Source organism: Pseudorca crassidens, chromosome 12 (assembly GCF_039906515.1).
Source record: "Pseudorca crassidens isolate mPseCra1 chromosome 12, mPseCra1.hap1, whole genome shotgun sequence".
NCBI classification, from domain to species: domain Eukaryota; kingdom Metazoa; phylum Chordata; class Mammalia; order Artiodactyla; family Delphinidae; genus Pseudorca; species Pseudorca crassidens.
The window spans coordinates 23,181,782-23,204,937 of record NC_090307.1 but is presented as its reverse complement, the minus strand read 5'-3'; the positions used below and the strand labels follow the sequence as shown (position 1 = coordinate 23,204,937).

The window sequence follows — 23,156 nt, the reverse complement described above, 5'->3', positions numbered from 1 at the left end:
AGCGGAGACTCAGGATCTATAGTAACGCTGCTATGAACTCCGATTCTAAGGCAGCACAAGCTTACACTTTCAGATTTAGTGATTAAGATAGAACGATTCATCCCCACGAAAGAACAGACTTTACACAAAGATATGCCAGAGCAAAGCATCTGGGAGAACACTCTTGTTTGAAAACATTACACGGAAAACAAAAGGCTGAACCGTATACTTTTTCACCTTGGGGGCTCTGGCCCTCACGGGTTACCGCCACCATCGAACCCAGTGCGCTGGTGCGGGCGAGTGAAGGAGAGGGAGTCCCACTGCAGCACAGAGCGGATGCCCGGGGCCGCTGCCCAGCCTCCAGGCGCGGTTGAACTCCGGCGGGAACCACCGAGCGCGGACCTCCGGCGCTTCCTAGAGCAGCCTCACGTGGGCACGGCCGGCGGCGCACTTCCGCCCGCGCGCGTCGTGTCCCCGTGGACGGCTGGGCCTCGCTGCGGGCCTGCGCCTCCCTCGGCTCTTGCCGCGGGTCTCGGGGAGTGGGTGAGTGGGGCAGGGCGCGCCGGAGGGGGGGCGGGCCAGGGTCTGCGCCGCTGAGGCACCCCACGCGCCCGCCGAGCGGGCTGAGGGCGCGCTTCCTGCGGACTCGCGGGCCGGGACCGGAGCAGAGGACCCAGGCCCGGGAGCGCCGGGGACGCGTACGCGCCTTGTCCACCCCCACCCCCAGACGGGGGCCTCAGTTGCCCGGCGCTCCTGCCGACGCCCACCCCTCCTTTTGCTACACTGATGCTGAATTGGAGGAGAGGCTTGGCTGGCCAACGGTTGGAGACCTGGCCTCTGGCCCTGGCTCGGCCTTGGCCGCTCACTCTATCTCGCGGGTCACGCTTTTTTCATCTCTAAAATGGAGGCTGGCAGTATCTGCCCTACCTGCACCACTGGGTGATGGCAGGGTTGGCACTGCCTGCCTAGAAACTCGTTCTGAACCCGGCAGACTTTAGAATCTTCTGGGAAGCCTTCCAAGTGCTGAGGCCCCAGAATCACCAGGTGTTCGTGATATGGAGCCGGGACTGAGAACCACTGGCCCAGAGTGTCAAGTGACAGTTCTGCGATCGATCGTGTGCTGTGTTCTCGCCCAGAATGTGCACTTCCTCCAAAGTGGTTCATAGTCATGAAAAAGCAAGCGGCTGGGTTTTTTTGTTTGTTTGTTTGTTTTTGTCCAAAAAGACAGGGATCAAAATCTGGTTTGGTCACTTATTTCCTAGTGCTTAGAATGGTGCATGTCACAAAACATGCACCACTGATTAAATAAATTAACTTCTGATTACTTCCGACCTAGTGGAAGAGTTGTTTGGCTTGTTTTTCAACTTTTTATTATGGAAACTTTCAAGTATATACAAAAATAGAATCATGTACTGAATGTACCAACTCACAGTCAGTTTCATCTGGTACCTTCACCCCCACTGGATTATTTTAAAGTAAATCTAAATGTACCGTTTCATCCATTAAATACTTGTTTATGTTTATAGAACACAGTAACTCCTTAAATATAAAACCATCATCAATCTCATAAGAATTTCATGTTACCATCTATCCAGTGAAAGTTTACATATCCCCTGTTGTCTCTTTTTTTCCTCCCATTGTCCAAATCAGGAGTCAAACAAGCTACACATGCTACACTTGGTTGACGGCTCATATCTCTTCATCTCCTCCCTCTTTATTATTGTTTTTCCTTGTATTTCATTTGTTGAAGAAGCCAAGTCATTTGTCCTGTAATGTTTCTTACATACTGAATTTTGCTTTTTCTGTCCCTGTGGTGTCCTTTAATAAACTGGTATTTAGATAACAGCCTTTTCCAGATGCAGGTTATACTTTTTGGCAAGAAAACCTCCTAAATTACTGTGTACTTCATATTACATCGCATCAGGAGTTGGATTAGGTCTTGTCTCTCTTTGTGGTGTCAAGATTGATCACTGGACCTTTTCCGTACAAATTGTATTGCAGGGTGACTGACTAATTGATCAGGGAATTACTGAAGGATGACAGCTAATAACTACGGAAGGAATGAGAGAATATCAGCTTGGCAACCCCTAATGAAATAATTGGTCCTGGAAATGATCATTAGTGGCTGTTAATGTCAGAAAAAGAGAGACAGCCAGACAGTATGTGCTCCCTGATGGAAGTACCCAATAATACCACTTGTCAAGTATTCTTAGACGATGGGTGAGGGATAAAGATGACGGGATTGACCGTGAGTTGATGATTGTTGAAGCTCGGTGATGGGTATGTGACAGTGCACTATATTAATCTGTGTTTGAAATTTTTCATAACAAAAGTTTTTTTTAAAAAAGATTGACTAGTTGACTAGTGAGCTCACGTCAGCCCGATCCATCCATTATAGTTCTCCATTAGCCTTTCACTAAGTGGTTCTCAAAACTGACTGCATGTTAGAATCACAGGGGAAGAATTTTTTTTTTTTTAATTCTAAAACACACGTCTTTTGCAGAATTTCCTGTTTAATTGTTCTGGGATGGAGCCCAATCATTGATATGTTTTAAAAGCTCTCTAGGTGATTCTAATACTCTCATACTCTCCAGGGTTCTGTACCACTGGCTTAGATCTATTATTTGTTACACATGCCAAGTGATTATATTCTATTATACTTTCTGCATTTATTACTTTAAATTTTCAACTTTCTACATTCTGCATATTCTTCCGCCTCTTGCAAACTGCAATCCAATAAGAAAGCCTCTGCAAATATTATCAGAGGAAGTCTTGATCTTGGAAGTGAAAATGTGGAGTGACACATGGAAAGGACACTAGCAATAACCTCAAGGCTTGTGTGGGGGGTGGAGAGATGTACCACCCACCCTCTGTGTGAGGTGACTGTATCCCCAAATGGAAAGGGAGATCAGGTGATACGTAGTTAGAAGAGCATGTTCAGCATTATGACACATTTCTTAAAAATCATCAATATTAAGTAAATTAAATATAAAATAAATTCAAATCAAATAAATAAATGAAATGCTGCTTATTGCAACCAAAAACAATTCAAAGATTTAAAAGAAAAGTTAATAATCTCCACTATCACCACCATCATTTTAATCACCTGTGAGATAACCAATATTAGCAATATGGTGTATATTCTTCCTCACCAGACTGTCTTGTATAATGTAGGGGTTTGGGCATTGTTATAAAAATGAGATTATGCCATAGCCATCTGTAACTTTTCTCACTGCCATCCCTTCAGGACAAGAGTTACAGACCTGACTGAACTGTAGAATAAATAGTTCATGATATGAATATACAATAAAATATTCAGTTGTTTCCCTATTGAGATATATATATATATACATATATATATATATGTATATATATATTCCGATGGTTTCCAAATTTTAGCCACCTTAAAAGTAGCACAATAAACATCATTGTACACAGATCCTTTATTTCTGTAAGGTCGATTTCCAAAAATGGGATTGCTGGGTTAAAGTATATTGCTATTAGCAGCATCATTATTATTGGTAATATATATTGCCAGATTACTCTCCCAGAACATAATAGCAATTCATACTAACACCACTAGTAAAATGCAGGTACCCATTTTCCCTTGTCTTGGTTAGCACTGGATAGCATTAATATTTGCCACCTGATGTGTGGAAAATAATGTCTCTTTTCCTTTAATTTGCATTTCTTCTAACTACTGGGTGACTGAGCACTTTTCATGCTTATTGGCCGTTTGGATTTCTGCTATGAACTTCCTGTGTATATTCATTGCTTATTTTTCTATTTTATCAGTTTTTTTGTTCCTGTTAATGCATTTACTTGGACCATTTCATAGGGGCATTAACCCTTTATCATACAGTACAGTTTTCTCCAGGTGTTTTTTTGGTCCTTTGACTTTAAGAATTTTGATATATGAAAGTTTTTATGTAGTAAAAATGTCGTTTTAAAAAATTTCTGAGTTTCATGTCTTGTCAGTAAGGGTTTTCTCATCCCCAAAGTTATATACATATTTTCCTAATTTTTCGAACATATTTTTTTGGACCTTTCACATTTATATTTCTAAACCATATGGAATGTATTTTTATATACAATGCAAAATAAGAATCTTGCTTTACTTTCTTCTGCAGAAGTAGCCAATTATGTCAGTGTTGTTCATTAAAAAAGCCACCCTTTTTATACTTTAGTTGTATATTGATTTCTGTACATACCTGGGTTTATTTCTGGACTGTCCCTTCTCTGTCACCTCTATTTTTGTGCCAATATTATTCTGTTTGCTTTATGCCTGATTAATGTAGTAAGTGTTAATATCTAGAAAAGTTAAGTCACTACTCAATGCTTTGTGTACTTTTCTTGCCCATTCTCAGACATGTATTTTTTCTTCCATGTGATCTTTGGGTTGCTTTTGTTCCAAGATAAATCCCACTGGAAATCTGATAGAATTTACATTAAATATATATACGTTAATTATGAAAAGATAGACATTTCTGTGATAGTAAATCTTCCTATCAGGGAAGCTAATGTGTATCTCTTTTGGGGTCTTTTAGGGTCTATTCCTTTCCTATTAACTTTCTAGTTATTTTATAAGACTTAGTTTTCTCTTGTGAGTGAGGGGTTTATTCCTCATTTTTATTTTTATCTGGTTATTGCTAGGACTGAGAAAAGTTTTTGATAGATTTTTTTTCCCCTATAGATGATATATTTATCCAGCTTGCTGCCAAATTTTCTTGTTTTAGTAGTTTTTCTTAAACTTAATATGTTTGTTTTCTTCCCTGCCATCAATGTGGATGCTCTATAATTGGTTATATTGATATATAAGTTTGAGTTTGTGCTTATTTTATTTGATGCATATCTCCTATCACAGAAGTATATGAGAGATAGATGTGCCCAAAAGTAGTAAAAGGAAAAAGAGATCTCAGGAGTTGGCAGAAATCTACACTCAACAGGTTATTGCTGATCACTTATAAGATCAGAAGCCCAGGTGCTAACCCCTCATGGACTCTATTATTATGGGAGTGAGTCATTCACTCAGCATTACTGTGTGATATTAGCATTACTGTAGAGTGTTGTAGAGCATTGCTGTGGCTTATGATGTTTCAGAGAAAGGGCTGCTCACCACGGGCACCAGAGATATCACTTAGTGAGCATAATTAAATTCCAGCTCTTGCCCAGAATCTCACTAGAGTTGTTTATTTATTAGAAAGACTATTTAAAAAAATTAATAAGCAGAAAGTACTGAGTTCTTATATACCCACTCCTTCCCCCAATTTCCACTAATATTAACATCTTACATTAGTGTGGTAGTGATGAGCCAATATTGATACATTATTTTTTTAAATATTTACTTTATTTATTTATTTGGTTGCACTGGGTCTAAGTTGCGGCAGGCAGGCTCCTTAGTTGCAGCTCGTGGGCTCCTTAGTTGTGGCATATGAACTCTTAGTTGTGGCATGCATGTGGGATCCGGTTCCCTGATACATTATTATTAACTAAAGTTTACATTAGGGTTCATTCACTATTTGTGTTGTATATTCTATGGGTTTTGACCAATGTACAATGACGTGTGTCTGTCTTTACTGTATCATACAGAATAGTTTTGCTAAAAAATCCCATGTGCTAAATCCCATGTCCTAAAAATCCCGTGTGCTCCACCTATTCATCCCTCCCTCCCTTCCCCCAAACCACTGTCCTTTTTTTTTTAACAACAGAAATTTATTCTTGCACAATTCTAGAGGCTAGACATCTGAAACTAAGGTGTCGCCTGGACCTTTGTTATGGATAATAAAGCTACAACATAAGGAATGCTTAAGACAGAAGGTGACATGATAGAGTTGCCCTGGAGCTAGTGTCCTGGCGTCTCAATCCTAGCTCTGCCACTTACTAGCCGTGGGACCCTAGGCAAGTCACTACCTCTCTGTGCCTCAGCCTCCCCATCTCTAAAATGGGGATGATGGGGCTTCCCTGGTGGTGCAGTGGTTGAGAGTCCGCCTGCCGATGCAGAGGACATGGGTTCGTGCCCTGGTCTGGGAAGATCCCACATGCCGTGGAGCGGCTGGGCCCGTGAGCCACGGCCGCTGGGCCTGCGCATCGGGAGCCTGTGCTCCGCAGCGGGAGAGGCCACAACAGTGAGAGGCCCGCGTACCGCAAAAATAAATAAATTAATTAAATAAAATAAAATGGGGTTGATGATATAGTACCCACCTTGTAGAGTCAAACCACTGTGTTTTTACCATTCCCGTAGTTTTGCCTTTTCCGGAATGTCATATAGTTGGAATTCAATTATAGTTATTAATTGACTGGGTTTGGCTTTTTCAACATTTATTTTTGTTTGTGTGAGCAGTCATACAAGGTTTGGTAATTTGTGGTTTTAACTGATTAAGAGTTACTAAAATCTTTCTTCGGATTTCTGTGGAAAACTATTAGAGAACAGGAATCCAAGCTATTCTTAATAACCAAAACATAGGTAATAGTAAAACTCACAAGAACCTGTTTTTGGTGATTTTGAGCAGCGATGTGTAATAATCCCTAAGGGCTCTTCTCGTTCCAGGGTGGAGGATGTCTATGGATGTGACATTTCTGGGGACAGGCGCAGCATACCCATCCCCAACCCGGGGTGCCTCTGCTCTGGTCCTTCGGTGTGAAGGCGAGTGCTGGCTCTTTGACTGTGGGGAGGGAACCCAGACACAGCTTATGAAAAGCCAACTTAAAGCAGGTCAGTGTGCATTCAGCTCTCTCATTAAGGCTGTCCCTTGTTCTGCTTCACTTTCTTGGCTCTCCTTGGGCCTTTTGCTTAGAAACAGCCCTGACAGTTGCACTCCATTTCAGTGCTGGAGCCCTGGCAATACTTGGAAGGCGCTGGGGTATCTGGCCACACCCACTAAACCATCTTTCTTCCTCCCTTCCTTCCTTCCTCCCTTCCTTCCTTCCTCCCTTCCTTCCTTCCTCCCTTCCTTCCTTCCTCCCTTCCTTCCTTCCTCCCTTCCTTCTTCCCTCCCTTCCTTCCTTCCCTCCTCCCTCCCTCCCTCCCTCCCTCCCTTCCTCCCTTCCTTCTTTCCTTCCTTCCTTATTTATGTATTTACTTTTCATTCTTCCTGTAAATGTTGAGAGCAAGGATTTCTATAGGCTTAGGGCATGGAGGATGGAGTGGGTTGCATCAGACATATTAAATAGACACTGCCCAAGCAAAGGAACATACTTATTTCCACCAGGAGATAGGTATAAGTATCATGAGAGAATACAAAGGGTGGTAGATGTTCTGGGGAGTGAAATGTTCTTTTCCACTTGGGGTCATTCTCAGAGAAGGTGACCTGTGAGTTGTTAAAGGAGGAGGAAGGGTTCCCTGGGCTGGGGAGAAGAAGGGCATTCCAGCCATAGGGAACAGAGTGAGCTTAGCACCAGGCAGACTGAAGAGTACCGTGTTCACCAGAGCCTTGGCCCAGAGTCAGGCAGACCAGGGTTCCAGTCCCAGCGGTGTCTCGGCTTATTACCTGAGCAGGTCAGCCAATTAAGCTTTACTTTGCTCACCTTTCAAATGGGCTTAAAAACTCGACTTAGAAGGGGTGTTGTGAGAATTGTATACAATAATCCCTTCTCTGTGTGGTTGTCTCCTTCTCATCAGTTAAATCTTAGCTCAAATGCTGTCTTCTCAAAGGCTGAACCTCTGGGGTTAAGTAATTTCTCCTCACCCCAGGCATTCTACTATTTTGTGCTATTTTTATTGACTTCTTAGCATCATCAATATCTAAAATTATTTAAATAGTTGTTTCTGTGGTCACTGTTTATTTCCCTGTACAATAAAGTAAACTCAGTGATCACTTACATACCTAGTAGATGCCCAGTGATATCTGTTCAGTTAATGCATGAATAAGATGTTCAACACTTAGTACAGTGCCTCTCACTTGTTAGGTCTTGATAAATGGTAGTTATTGAAATTCCTACTACTCATCACAGTACCTAGCATTTGATGACTAAAGGAAGTATAGTTCTATCATCCAAGGATTCCTTGGTCTAGTGGTGAAAACTGACATGCAAACAGTCATGGTGTAATTTGCTAAGTAAGAATAATGGAGGTGTTTTCTAACTACTTTTGAAGCACTAAGGAGGGGGGCACTAACTGTATCTGTGTGTTCAGGGAAAGCAACCTAGAGATGGTAACAGTTGAGCTGGGTTGTAAGAGACGAATAGAAGTTTCTCTGCGGAGAGAAGTAGGGATGGCCCTTCAAGGAACAGACAACAAAGTGAGCAAGAGTTTCTAGGAGAGAAATGACATGTTTGGGGAATATTAAGCTATCCAGAATTTTGAGTACTTGGCTGGATAGATGAGAGATAAGAATGCTTAAGGAAGTAAGTAAGGGCAGACTATGAGGACTCCTGTGGTATTCTAAGGTATCTGCACGTTATTCTATTGGCAACAAAGAATCATTAAAACATTTTAAGCCGAAAAAAAAAAAAAATTAAGCCGAGCAATGACATGGTCTGATTTGTGTTTTAGGACAGTTTTCCAATGGCACATATATTGGGAGAGAGAGATTGGCATCAGGAGACCAGTTCCAAGGCAGTGGCATTCACCTGAGAGAGAGAGAGAAGATGAAGATGTTGAAGCAGGAAGTAGGGATAAGGATGAAGATGAGAAACTCAAAGAGATACTTATAGAGCCAACAGCAGGTGGTGACTGAGTAAATTCCTAGTCTGTGAAGAAGTGAAGAATTATTACAAGTTACAGGTGATGATGTCCCAGACCAAGATTGGGAGTTAGGAAAAGAGCTGTTGGAAGAAGGAACTAATGCACTTGGGACACGTGGCCTTGAGGTGTACACAGTTCAACCCTGATTATATACTGTCTTATGTTGAAACCCTGAGGTCAGAGCAGGTATTATGCTTTACTTCCCTTGGATCACACAGGGGTTCCTTTCACGAGAACATGCCTCCACATGCCAGAGTGGAGGCTGTAATATTTAACAGTTTAGAGAGTAGGGGTTAAGGTGGCAGGGTGATTAAAATAGAAACAAGTAACTGTTGTGTTAAGAGGTTTGGGTGTAGGGTAAGTCTTCACTTTTTATTTAGTACCTGTATCAGTTATGTAATGCTGCATAGCAGATTATAAATTTAGTGGGTTATTTGCATTTATTATCTCATAGTTTCTGTGGGTCAGGGAGTTCGGGCCTGGCTTAGCTGGATTCTCTGCTTCAGGGTCTCACTAGGCTGCAATCCAGGTCTTGGCCAGGGCTGCGGTCTCGTCAGAGTCTCCACTAGGGGAAGGATCTGTTTTCAGTGCTCACTCAGGTTGTCAGCAAATCCTTGAGGTTGTAGGACTGAGGCTGCCTGCAGCAACTAGAGGCCTCCTATAGTTCCTCGTCATGGGGTTTCTGCTTCAGGGTAGCTTGCTCGATTCCTGCCAGCAAGGGAGAGAGATTCCAGAGCAAGTCTGCCAGCAAGATGGAGTCTTGTAAATGACATAATCGTATTGCATCCTTGGGCCATATTTTACTGGTTAGGAGTAAGTCCCCAGTCCCACCCACACTCAAGGGGAAGGAATTATAGAAGGATATGAACAGCAGGAGGCAGGGGCCATGGTGGTACCCATGTACCACCTTAACTCTATCTGCCACAATACCTTTCTCTAGTGTTTTATATTTTACAGCTATTTTATATATATTTTTAAACAATGCACAAAGCTCGAGCTTTTTAAAATAAAAGTTTGGCAAAAAATAATAATAATAAAATAAAATCTAAGGGAACCTTTAGTTTACAAAATTTTTGTTGACTTAAGAAAAACTTTTCTGGCTTCAGAGAGGAGGGTGATATGGTAATCCTAGAACATTAGCTGAGACACTCTAGCACTTCAAAAGCCCCTGTCTCAACCTGGAATGCATCACCCTCAAAACATCTTGGCTTCTCTCAATAACCCAATATGGACCTATCGCTATTGGAGTCATTGAAGCCCTTTTAGCTTATACTACCTCCTGGGGTAATGGGTTTCATAAGGCAGTATTTTCTGTTTCTCTAGATATACTTCTTGCAAGTTTCCTTGGTCCTAATATGCAAGCATCTGATTAAAAAGTGTAGGTTTGCCATATCTACTTTTTTCATAATTTTAAAGAGTGAGCTTAAGCCTTTTTTTCCTCTAAAATGATTACAAAAAGTATTATAAAAGTATAATTTTTAAAATGATTATAATAAGTATACATGCTCGTTGTAAAAGTTCAAACAAAGCAGAAAAATATAAATAAGAAAAGCCTAAATCCCCCTCTCTTCGGTGAATTTTCTATACATGTAGATATGGTAGTGGTGTAGGTGTATTTGTGTGTGTGTATAATTTTGCATAAATGGAATCAAACTATACTTGGTGTGACCTGCTTTTTTTCAACTGAATATTACGTATGAATGATGTATTGCAGACATTTTCCTACAGCACTAAATATCACTGCATTATCCCTTAGAGGATGCTTAGTATTCTACTCCTATATGGATGACATTTTCCCTGGTAACTTTCGTGATCTTAAGTGAAAGGGAACTCATGCATTTTTCTTTTTTCATTTGATAGCTTCCTCTTACCTTTGATAATTGTGGTTGCCATTCCTTCTCCCTCTGAAATCAACTTTCTTGAAAAATGAAATGTTTGTCTTCCCTGAAACTGTGATATCTGTGGGAAGTACCTTTTCTTACTTAATTTATCTCACTTGCTTTGAGTTCACAGATTGTTTTGGTGTTCAGTTTTGGCTGTGTTTTGCAGTAGATAGGGAGAGGCCCAGAAAGTCTGATTTGGCAGTTTTGAGGTCAGCGTGAGACTCAACAACTGTTGTAGTTCTTTTGTCTCTTGAGTCCTCAGGTCACACTTGGGGGCGTGTTGGCAGCCCAGACAGCAGGAAGGGGGCAAGGAAAGGGTTCCAGAAGTCAAAAAACTGCAAAAACGAGGACTAAAAAGAGAAAACAAAAAGGAGCATGTTGAGGAAACTTCTAGCGTGCCTCCTGGCAATTTTCAAGGTTCAAGATCAGCCTCTGCCCAGTCTATTCTCTGCCACAGGGGCCTGGCTTGGTGTAGTAACACTGGGAACACTCGCTTGGAGAACACTGTTACCTAGATGTCACAGGACAAATCCCATCACAATAAACTATTCCTGTTCTTTTATGGCATCGATAAACTGTTCCTGTTCTTTTATGGTATCAAATGTTTGAAATGGGTGGGCCATGAGCTAGGACTGGAAGCCACTGTTATACTAAAAATGTGTTAATTGTGATTGTTGCTTTTAAAAGGCCTTGTGGTGCATCTGAGAAAAATGTTGATGTGGCATCCTGCCACATACCAGGAGTAAATTCAGTTTACCAATGGCTAAATCAAGTTACAACCTAAGTCAGTATGCACTGGAAAAGCTGTTGTATTAGTTCAGATTGAGAGAAAGGGAGGGGCCCACATGCCTTTACATAGCACCATGGGGGATCTACCCTCTAAACTGCACTCTGCATCTATTGCCCACTTCCTCCCCCTCGGTTCTTCACCCCACTCCCTTTCCACCTCCCTCCTTCTCCCTCCTTCCTTTCCTCTCCCTCCCTCATCCCCCTTCCCTTTTCTCCTTCTTCGGCCTCACCCAGACAGGCAGGCTCTGGCTTGGTTAGTTAATCTCTGTCCAGTGTGGAGTCCTTAAAAGGCAATTTTGAATTCAGGCACTGCTCCAGTCCGTTGGAGCCAGGGGAACATTTTTATGCTGGAAGTACTGTTCATATTTGCTGTTCTCAGAGGGAGCAGTAGGGGGCAGTGTAACTGCCAGATGTTTTTAACACTTGTGGCCTATCTGGTAACTTATGTGAATCATTTTGGTACACTTTATCCTTTTTTTTTTTTTTCCCCCCAGTAAGAGGATGTGTAGGAAAGTACTCTTAAAACTGTAACACTGTGTAATTTGAAGATGTTTTATGAAAAAAAGTTATATCTTATTAAAGCCATCTAGTGAAATAATACCTTTCTTGCTTCTAGAATCATGTAGAAGAATATAAAGAAATAAGTTTATGGTGATAAGTAGAACTTCTAAATTCATTTTATTGCTTTCTATGTAAGTTGTTATGCATGTTTCAAGTAGCTTTGTATGAGTTTTATTTCTGAAAAATTCCCAAATTTATTTCTCTGCCTCAATCAAAAGGGAGAATTACTAAGATCTTCATCACGCATCTTCATGGAGACCATTTCTTTGGCCTTCCTGGCCTCCTCTGCACAATCAGCCTGCAGAGTGGCTCCATGGTCACCAAACAGCCGATCGAAATCTATGGCCCTGCGGGGCTTCGGGACTTTATCTGGCAAACCATGGAACTTTCTCACACGGAGTTGGTCTTCCCTTATGTGGTCCATGAGCTGGTGCCTACAGCGGATCAGTGTCCTACAGAAGAACTGAAAGAATCTGTACACGTGAATAAAGCAGACAACCCTCCCAAAGACGGACAGGGAAGAACTATCGTGTTAGACTCAGAAGAAAACTCGTACCTCCTGGTTGATGATGAACAGTTTGTTGTGAAAGCATTTCGCCTCTTTCATCGAATACCCTCCTTTGGATTTTCAGTTGTGGAGAAGAAACGCCCAGGTAAACTCAATGCACAGAAACTGAAAGATCTTGGTAAGTGTTTTTTTTCCTTTCTCGTCAATCGAGTTGTTAACCAGAGCAGTTAGAAGCGTCATAGAAACCTTCTTTTCTTGTCTCCCAGGCCTAAAACTGACATTTTCTCTACTTACTTCCTTTGCTCAAAGTTTGTTTATTAAGAGAAATCCTTGAGGCCAAAATATGCTATACAGAGCGAAAACCAAGTATCTATTTGAATTCTCTCTTCAGCTCCCTAGATGCACATTCTTGATCTGTCTTATCTTCAGCTTTTACTATCTTGGTTGGTGGAGTGGACCTGTTGTCTCAGGTCTAGGCTTTTATTTTTTCATGTCATGTTTTTGAAATATGTTTTCAATGACATCTTTGGCCAGAGACTTTTTGCCATAGTTCTTAACCTTGCAACTCCAACCAACTGCTTTCTGGGTTTTCCTTCTTTATTGACTTTGCCTAGTCAATCAACCTTGATTAAGTTAATTTGGTGTTTAGAACACTGCCTTAACCAGTTTTACATACCTGGGTTCATCACGCTCGGAAGCAAGCATCCAAAGATTGGCTTGGGGCCCATCAAAGGCTTCATACCTCCTCCATGCTAGGCCATCATGTGTGAGAGTTCTTCAGCGCCTCTCCCGAAGCAGTGTCTGGGTACATCATTCCTCCAGCATACCACCTTCCTTGGCATGGCTACAACAGAGCCTGTGAAAACACGGTGATGGTGATGGTTTTTTTGTGTGTCTTTTCTTTACTTATGCAATGTCTTCTTTCTTTTCCAACTAAAACAAAATGCTAAGTAATGAGGAAAAGTGCCTTAGGCCAAAGGTATTTTTATTATCTAAAAACCTGTGAAAATACTGTTGTATTGGGAAACTTTAAACATGATCTATGTTGGAATTAGTGAACACATTCTGTTTGTTTGTATGTGTTGCCCAGAGTGATGATCAGGTGTTATTCTCGATTAATATGAAACTTAAGCCCAGTTTGGTAAACATGGAACTGCCCCTATCTACAAAGAAGATTGATTATTTATAACTGCCTGAAATTCTGCTTGATGTTGTGATCCAGACAATCCCCTCTAACAGTTTTTTTTTTATTATGTTAGTTTGTTGGTACCTTGTCATTTAAATGGGCTCTTTAATTTTACCCAAAGATGAGCTTATTAAATACAGCACTCTCAAATAATGTTATTCCCATGCACAGCAGAGAATCAAGGCTGTTATCTTGACTGTAATAAGGTTTTAGTGGGACTTAAGAGCTTAAAACTCATCTGACACGTGTGCTTGGAAATGTTTTAAGTACTTGGGCATTGCTAATATCAATAGCCAACAGTGAACTTTTAAAAATGTATAAATATTCCAGTTTTCCACAAGTAATAAAATATTTATAACAATTATGAAAAGAATTGGATGCCTTTTCCACTTGCTATTTGCTGTGCTGTTGAAACAGACTCTCTTAACAAGTCATAAATGCCATTCCCATGACGTGATGTTATCTGCCTCTGTCATTAGGTGTTCCGCCAGGTCCTGCCTATGGGAAGCTGAAAAATGGAATTTCTGTTGTTCTGGAAAATGGAGTTACAATTTCTCCCCAAGATGTCTTAAAAAAGCCTATTGTTGGAAGAAAAATCTGCATTTTGGGTGACTGTTCTGGGGTTGTGGATGATGGAGGAGTGAAGCTGTGCTTTGAAGCAGACCTGTTGATCCATGAAGCAACCCTGGATGACACCCAGATGGACAAAGCAAAGGAACACGGCCACAGCACGCCACACATGGCAGCAGCATTTGCAAAGCTGTGCCAAGCAAAGAGGCTCGTTCTGACTCACTTCAGTCAGAGGTACAAACCAGTTGCCTTGGCCAGAGAAGGAGAAACAGATGGGATCGTAGAGCTTAAAAAGCAAGCTGAATCAGTGTTAGATCTCCAAGAAGTGACTCTAGCAGAAGATTTTATGGTGATTGGCATTCCAATCAAGAAATGAAGCCAGTGTTCCTGAATGCATTCTGGTGTGTCTGTGAATATGTTACTGAACGAACAGTCAAGTTTGTTGTTGTCGTCGTCGTTGTCGTTTTGGTCTAAAATTATTTGGGTCCTAACAATCCTAACAAGGATGGAGCTGCACTGCTGAACTAACTCAGCATTGAGAAGGGAGCAAGCTTTGTGATAATAGATCACTTTAAAAAGAATAAAGCCAGAATCCTTCTTCAAGTCCACACTTGACAAAATGATAGACTGTTCAGGTGTACATGTTTTGTGGCTGCTGCCTCAGAGGGTAGCCAATATGCCATGCAATCCTGGGCTTAGCTTCTGCCCGGCTTTATTGCTGTTGTTGGCAAAGCAGTAGCAGGGCTTGGCCCTCCTGGCTAAAAATGGTATTTTGGCATTTTGTGTTGAATCTGTTCATGTTACTAACAGAATAGAGAGAAATGTAATGAGACATTGGATATGAAGGATTGAAGCTGGCACGTTAAGTCTTGAATTCTTTGCTTGAATACTGAGTGCAGAGTCAGGCTAGGTGTTTATCCTCCAATTACTGTTTTATTGAACTTTCCAGTTTGCTTTAAACCTGTGGTTCTCAGTTGGAGGTGATACTCTCCCTTAGATGGAGTTTTGAAATTGTGGGGATGTCTCTTGTCAAAACTAGGGGGGGTTACTACTGGTATTTAGTCAGTAGGGGCCAGGATGCTAGATCCTACAAAGTTCGGTCAGTCCTAAACTGTGAAGAATTATCTCGTCCCAAAATGCATATTGCAGGCCTGTTGAGATGCACAGCAAGTTAAAACTTATACTTCCACTGTGAATATACTTTATAAAAATTAGTGACATACTGAACTGAACTACGAGGTAAGTCAAATTCTACAACAAATCCTAAAAAGCTAGCTAAGGGAATATGTTGGAATTGGAACATCTTATCCAATATTATTGGTCATAAATGAGCTATGAGCTGGAGCTTATGAATCTGGAGGTTAAAAAATGATACCTGTCCAACTTGCGTTTACACTTTCCAATAAATAATTCTTTGAGCACAATTTTAGTAAATGTTCTTTCTAGAATAGCTTTTCTTCATGAGTTGCCTTCCACCTCCCTTCTGTCTTTCATGGGGTATCTCGGACTCATTTTCCCACAGTATTTCTCAAAATGTGTTAATGGAGAGGTAGTCTCAAGTACTGATTCAGTCAAAAGGCTTCCCTCATCAAATCAGTCTGGGAAACCCTGTGTGCTGTGTGTCCCTCCGGCAGAGTTCTGGTTCCCATCAGTACATTCAAAACAGCACTGCTTCAGGGATCACCAGCCAGTCTTTGGTGCCAGAAGGCCCTGATTTCAGAGTCCCATTCTTTACCTCATGATGGTCCTGTGTGCTCTGGAGCAGATGACTTACTCTCTGAGCTTTAGCTGCTCATCTCTAAAAATGGGAAAAATAAGAATAAGACAGTGAGAAATTGTCACTGAAAAATAAGACAGGGAAAAAATTAAATAAGACAGTGTATAAAAGGAGCATAGCACATTGCTTCAGGGCATAAAGTCCTAAAGTACAGAGGCCTGTCAACTCTATTGAACCCCTTTCTGAGTCATATTTCACCGTATACTATCTATTAACATCTCAAGAACCTATGAGTTTATTGTACACTTATTCAGAAATACTGTCATGGTGTATACTATTAAACTCCTTTGGGTCCTGGGGCTTTTCTAGTAAAAATTGACTCCTGGATGGGTCTGGAATCCCTAGAGTAATGATAATCAAGATGGGTCTAGTTACTCAATATCTCAGTCATTCTGAAGCAGTCTCCAGAGTGGTCTGACTCAGCCCTGCTCTAGGCTCCCGGCCTGCCAAGTACCAAAGGTGACCAGACCTAAAGTGTATCTTGACTTCTGAACTCAATTCAAACAAGCATTTATTAGATACCAGTGGTGTGCCAAAACCTGTACAAGAGGGAATGGCTAGTACTAGTACCTCTGATGCCTGGAGCTCTTGTGGGTAAAGATTGTATCTTAGTCACCTCTGCATTCTTGGAAATACCCACCCGTAGTAGGCACTCAGAAATATTTATTGAATGAAATGAGGCCTTGATGTCATGCATGCACAAAATTTATGACCTAAAGTTTAGAACCTGTGCCTAGCCCATTTTATGACTGTATTTGTCCAAAATTTTTAGCTGCCTGATTGGTGGTACCCCATTCACTGCGTTGGGAGTACATAAATGAATATAAGACAGAATTTCAAGCTCACTGTCTTAAGTGCTGAAGACTGATAGGTAAATATCAGTAAATATGCAGTTCCTTCAAGTGTTTCTGATTTTATAGCCTACCACTCCATTTTGCTGTTCCTGAGCGTTCCTTGAGAGCTGACTTGAGCTCAAGCCCTTAGAATCAGGCTCTATTAGTATGTGTGGGCTAAGCCCTCAGAGAACATGATGTGGAACGAATTGATATGTTGGATTAAGTGTAGGGTATCAGTTCATGGTGAGAGTTCTTTCTTGGACTCTCTTCTGGCCTAGAATTTGTTCTTAATGGTAGAACACATTCTAAGAATTTGTGGAGCTAGAATTAAGAGTGAATCTTAAATTGGATTTCCTAGAGCTTGTAATTTGTTCATGGTTATGTGACTCCAGATGGGATTAGAATATGTGGTGTTCCCCAAATGTATTTGATCACTGAATCCTCTTTTGCCAAGGAGCATCTTGGAACACTGAGAAATGCTGTTTCTTAATACTTCTGAAAAGTATTATATTTATAATTTTTACCTGGACAATTTATTGAAGTAATAAGTTCCATATCTACACCGAGTATAGTATTTTCTTTGTCTTAAACTGACTTTCCCATTGTCAGGAATTCATAGGTTCTTGCTTACTTTAAATAAATATGCACTTTCTGTTTCTCTAAAGGTATTTAGACTTGCCCATATACACCCCAAATCATCTTTGTTTTCAAATACCCATGCCTCATTAATATACTTTTAATAAACTTTTAAACATAAAAGCAGCATATGCTCAGTAGTTAATTTTTTTTAAAGATTCAAGAAAAGAAGATGATTACTCATAATTCCACCATCTAGAGAGCTACCGCCTTGGTCCAGTGATCCTCAAACTGAGATGTGAGTCAGTATAACTCAAGGTAGTACATAGGTGGACAGGGTGCATAGGTAGCCAGAGATCCTTGGGCTCTGATTCCAAAGACTCTAATTCAGTAGCTCTGGGGTGGAACCCAAGAATCTGCATTTTTAAAAAACCACCCCCAGGTGATTCTGAAGTATATGAGTGGTAGAACACATGAGGAGAAAAAGCTGTCTTTATTTATGCACTTTGAAAAATTGAGGTGTATATAAATATTTTATGTATATTTAAACATGCTTATAGATCTATGTATATTACACACATGCATATTTTTACATGTAGGTTGACCTCAACTGTTTTTCTCATTTAACATGAACATTTCCTCACAGTATTAACTGTTCTTTGAAAGCATGAATTTAATGATTTTATATTATTCCATTCTATAGAGGTAATATAATTTATCTGTTTTCCTACTTTTGGGGCATTGAGATTGTTTTCCATTATTATAAATAATAATATCATGAATATTCCTGGGCATAAATCTTTGTATCTCTGCGTATTTCCTTAGGATTGATTTCTCTGAAGGTCAAATCTGACTTACTGTTTTGGACTCTGGGTAAGAATCTCCCACTTGTTTTCCAACTCAAACTGCAGCAGCATGAGAGGCCTGTTTCACTACTCCATTGACAGATGATATTGAATATCATCAATTAATGACTTTTCTAACACTTCTCTTCCAAGACATTTGTCTTATAAAGATTATTTTTGCCTTCTAGTGAAAATAACTTTATTATGTCTTTCAACCACCACATATAATTCAACTGTGATTTCCTTGAATATTCTTATGCCACCTTAAAATCTGACCGTTCTTTCTTAAAGGGGTAAAAATCCTTCCTGCTTCAAATATGTTCATGACAGATGTAACAGTGAAGGTAACTTTTGTCTTCACAAAGATATAAATTTATGGTGAAATGTACTGATTCTGTCCTTACTGACCGATGGATTTTTTAGGTACTGAATGAGTCAAGAGTTATTTTTTTTTTATGGGGAGAATAAAAAGGAAACGCTGGTGATGTTCACTCTTTGGCAAGATAAGAATAGAGTTTAAGGTGGGGTGCGGTGGGACATGGGGTAAGATTGAGAAATTGTTTTCTTCCATAGTACGAAGTAAAAAATAAAGAGTACTTTAACCATATTATGTTTTTTAAAAAGGGGCAGGTGGCAGTAAATACTGGGTGAATAAGAGTGGAGGATCCTTAGCGAAATGTGCAAGGGATGTGGGGAGGGACAGGCAGAGGACTGTTTTATATAAGCCTAAGAGCCCTAGTACTATTTGGTATTTGGAACTACTTATGTGTGTATGTGTGTGTCATTTAGTTTAAAAGTTACATTAAAACACATAAACATAGATAAGACCCTGCTCCAAATAATTATGTCAGTTGGTGTCTCCAGATGGGTGCCCCAGGCAGCTAACAGTTCCTTTCAAGAATTTTTAACATTCCGATCCATTCTCCATACCACAGAGAGATTTTTTTCAAATGCAGATCTGAGCCTAGCGCGCAGATTTTAACGTTCTTGCCTTGCCCTCCCCTCCAAGCTAACCTTACTGAACGGCGCCACTCGTTTGTGCGGCCCTAGCCACGTGGGCCTTTAGTCCTTTGTCAGAGGCTCCTGTTGTTGCACAGTCTTGGCATGGACTGCTCCCTGGGCCCGGACCCTGCTCCCTCAGCCTGGAGCGCTCTTCCTCCTCTCCCCAAGTTAACCCTTGCTGGGCCTTCTGCTCACAGCTTTGCAGTCACATGCTCCTGGAAGCCTTCCCAGACTTCCCCACTAGGTCGCATGTGACTCTCAACAGTACCGGCACCCCACATTCCTGTTGCCTGTCACTTCGTATTTTCATTTTGTTCCTGTGAATATTCAGTTGATGTTTCTCTTTCCCACTAGCACTGTAAGCTTCACAAGAGCAGAACTGTGTCTGACTTTGTTTCCCTTTGTGCCCTAGTGCCTAGCTCAGCCCCTGGAACAAATTAGGCATTCAATAAGTAGTGGTGACTGGTTCAATTTTCCTTGCCATTCTGTTATTCTATAAGATGCAATACCTTGTTCTCCTAGGGATTTTTCCTGATTAAAGCAAAAAAAGCAAAAATCCCTACCCTTATGAGGCAAATCTTTATAAATACTAATTCTAAAGCTTTAGCTTCTAAGATATGCAGACAGATAACCTAGAGTCAGGAAAGGGCTGGAAAAAGGAGTTTCTCTGCCTGAGAAAGTGGGATGTTGGCCTTCGCTATGCATACGAAACTCAGAACAAAGGTATAAAGAATGAGGGAAGAAGGCCAAGCCCCATGTGGGAGTCTGGAGCCCCATGCAGGGTAGGGAAACGGTGGAAGAACCTTAAGGACACAGAGGTCTGATGTTCAATTTTATGGTGGCTGTGTTGCTTGAAAGTAGACTTTCTTTGAAGTCTGCTGGACACAGGATTTGGGGATCTCAACACTTCACACCACCAAACTAGAACACGTTCTGAATTCCATGACTGGGTTGACATGGGTGGGAAAAGGACAGCAGGAGTGAAAGAATGAGACAATCCCAAACTAATATGGTTCAGAAGGAGCAGAGTCAGAGGTGTGACCACAAGAACCTTCTCCCAGGAATTTTCAGAAGATGGCAAGGAGTGCACTGACCTTTACATAACCCATGGAATTGGGAGGTAATATAGAGGGTTGAGCCAATTTCACGTATACCTTAAAGGACAGGGTAGCTCTAGCTGACACCTGGATGCAGATATTTAGGTGCCCTCGACAGACTTTTTTTCTTTTTTTTTTTTTTGCAGTACACGGGCCTCTCACTGTCGTGGCCTCTCCCCGTTGCAGAGCACAGGCTCCGGACGCGCAGGCTCAGCGGCCATGGCTCACGGGCCCAGCCACTCCGTGGCATGTGGGATCTTCCCGGACCGGGGCACGAACCTGCGTCCCCTGCATCGGCAGGCGGACACTCAACCACTGCGCCACCAGGGAAGCCCGACAGACATATTTTTAAGGATTAAAAAGCTGTCACATCGAGGATAAGGAAGTTGAAGGGGGTGCCTAAGTTTATCCAAAGTAAAGAATATTTCTGCTCCTAAATAAAGCTAGCTGAGAAACACTGTTGCTCTGATGTCAGCATGCTAATCATACTCAGCAGACACAGCAGGTACAAAGATTAAATTCGCCCACAAAAAAGTAAAAGGGGAAAGGCGAAGGATCAAGTTTCCCAGCTATATAAATCCCCCTGTAACTGCCAGAAACTCTTCAGGCAGACTCAGGTAGAGCTAAGCAACACTGAGTTCAGTGTCACGAAATGTAACCAAGGCTATTTTGTCTAGGTTGTTCTCCTCATTGTTGTGGCTTCCAGATCATAGGCTTGTCTGAATGACACCATATCTCCATCAAACATCCTGGACTGGAGTTGACCTTGTAGACATATCCATGTCTGGGGCATCTGGGGCAGCAATCCAAGTGTTGCTCCTAACTGGCTTGCAAAGGGTCTTGCGTGGAACACATCTTCACACAGCTAGTAGCTACTGGAATGCGATCGATTTTCTCCCCCATACACCTACACTGAAAGGTAGTATAGCCTACTGCAAGTGGTCTTCAAACTAGGGTATCTGTACCCCTGGAGGTATGCAAAAACTTTTCTAAGGGTATACAGGCATGCTTTCATATGAAATATTTCCTAAAATCAATCTTTCTGAGAACTAGCATAGGCAAAGTGTCTTACTGGGTCAATTGTACAATGCTCCAGGATACCAAAGAAGGGGATAATTGAATTTTTGGTATTGGGGTGAAAACATGAATGACTGGGTAACAAATTCTTTTCAAGTTGGGTAGTTTCCAGTGTGTTGCTTTGAATAAAACTGAAGGAGGATCTAACCAAGTTTAGATCAAGGAGTAGCTAATCTGTCCAATGATAGATTTTAATTGCTTTATTGAGATATAATTCACATACCATACAATTCAATGGGTTTTCATATATTCATGGGGTCGTGCAACTATCACCACTATCAATTTTAGAAACTTTCAGTTATCCCCAAAAGAAACTGTACCCTTTGGTAGTCACTCTCACTTTCTTCCCAAACCCCATGGCCCTAAGCTACTTTCTACCACTAATCTACTTTTACCTACTAATCTACTTTCTGTCTCAATAGATTTGTCTATTCTGGACATTTCATACAAGTTGAATCATATAATATGTGGTCCTTTGTGACTGGCTTTTTTCACTTAGCTTAATGTTCTCAAGATGTAATTGATGTTGTAGCTTATATCACTACTTCATCCTTTTTATGGCCAAATAATATTTTATTGTGTAGACATACCACATTTTATTTATCCATTCATCAGTTGATCCAATGATAGATTATTAAAAGGAATTTTTACAATATACTTATATCAGGAATGCAAAATGAGACATGGCTACAGATCTTTTAATAAGTTAAAAGAAGATGATATAAATAACTTTAATTTTAAAGTAAATTACTAAAACAGCTTCCTTAAAAAACACAATTTGCTAGAACTGACACAAGAAAAAATATAGGACTATTCACTTTTCTATTTATTAAGGAAACTGAATTTGTGATTAAACCCTTCTTATAAAAAAACAAAACTCCAGGCCCAGATGGTTTTGCTAGTGAATCATTCTAAACAATTAAGGAAGAAATATACCTTTCTTCCACAGACACAGACGCAGGAAACAGAAAATGAGTTAGGAAATGTTCCCTCTTTTTCTGTTACTTTTTCTAAGTAACCTTGATGCCACAACTTACGGACATCAAAAGACAGGAAAATTACAGGTTAATTTCTCTCACAAAAACTCTTAAGAAAATAATTAGCTAATTGAATCCAGTGACATGTAAAAAGAATAAGACATTTGACAAAGGGAGTTTATTGAAGAATGCCAGTTTTGTTTAACATTTAAAAATCAATATTATTCACCACATTAACAAAAACTACTGGGCATATACCCAGAGAAAACCATAATTCAAAAAGACACATGCACCCCAATGTTCACTGCAGCACTGTTTACAGTAGCCATAACGTGGAAGCAACCTAAATGTCCATCGACAGGAATGGATAAAGAAGATGTGGTGCATATATACAATGGAATATTACTCAGACATAAAAAGGAACGAAATTGGGTCATTTGTAGAGGTGTAGATGGACCTAGAGACTGTCATACAGAGTGAAGTAAGTCAGAAAGAGAAAAACAAATATTGTATATTAATGCATATATGTGGAATCTAGAAAACAGGACTTCAGTCCTACAGCTGCAAGGAGCTTAATTCTCCCAAAAGCAAGAATGAAACATGCTTCCCCAGAGCCTCCAGATAAGAGCCCAGCCCCTGTTAACACCTTAATTTTGGGATTGTGAGACCCTAAGCAGAAAACTCAGTCAACAACTAGAAACCCCCTCCCTCACAATGGACTTCTCATCTACAAAATTGTGAGATAATAAATATATGGTATTTTAAGCTGCTAATTTTGTTGGTATTTTGTTATGCAACAATAGAAAACGA

General features: G+C 40.7%; 1 protein-coding gene across 2 annotated transcripts; it reads left to right on the top strand.

Moving 5' to 3' along the window:
- The first annotated feature begins 420 nt into the window (after positions 1 to 420).
- On the top strand, positions 421 to 22,820 carry ELAC1 (elaC ribonuclease Z 1). 2 transcript variants are annotated; one of them, XM_067699063.1, is made up of 5 exons: positions 421 to 522; positions 6,527 to 6,691; positions 12,114 to 12,581; positions 14,069 to 18,221; positions 20,439 to 22,820. In XM_067699063.1, exons 2-4 carry the CDS (start codon positions 6,535 to 6,537, stop codon positions 14,533 to 14,535), a joined length of 1,092 nt encoding a protein of 363 aa, XP_067555164.1. In that variant the 5' UTR covers positions 421 to 522; positions 6,527 to 6,534; the 3' UTR covers positions 14,536 to 18,221; positions 20,439 to 22,820. The 2 variants fall into 2 exon arrangements, with proteins under 2 accessions (XP_067555164.1, XP_067555165.1); XM_067699064.1 differs by lacking the exon at positions 20,439 to 22,820 and having other exon boundaries at positions 14,069 to 16,807; positions 18,174 to 20,417.
- Positions 22,821 to 23,156: the final 336 nt, after the last annotated feature.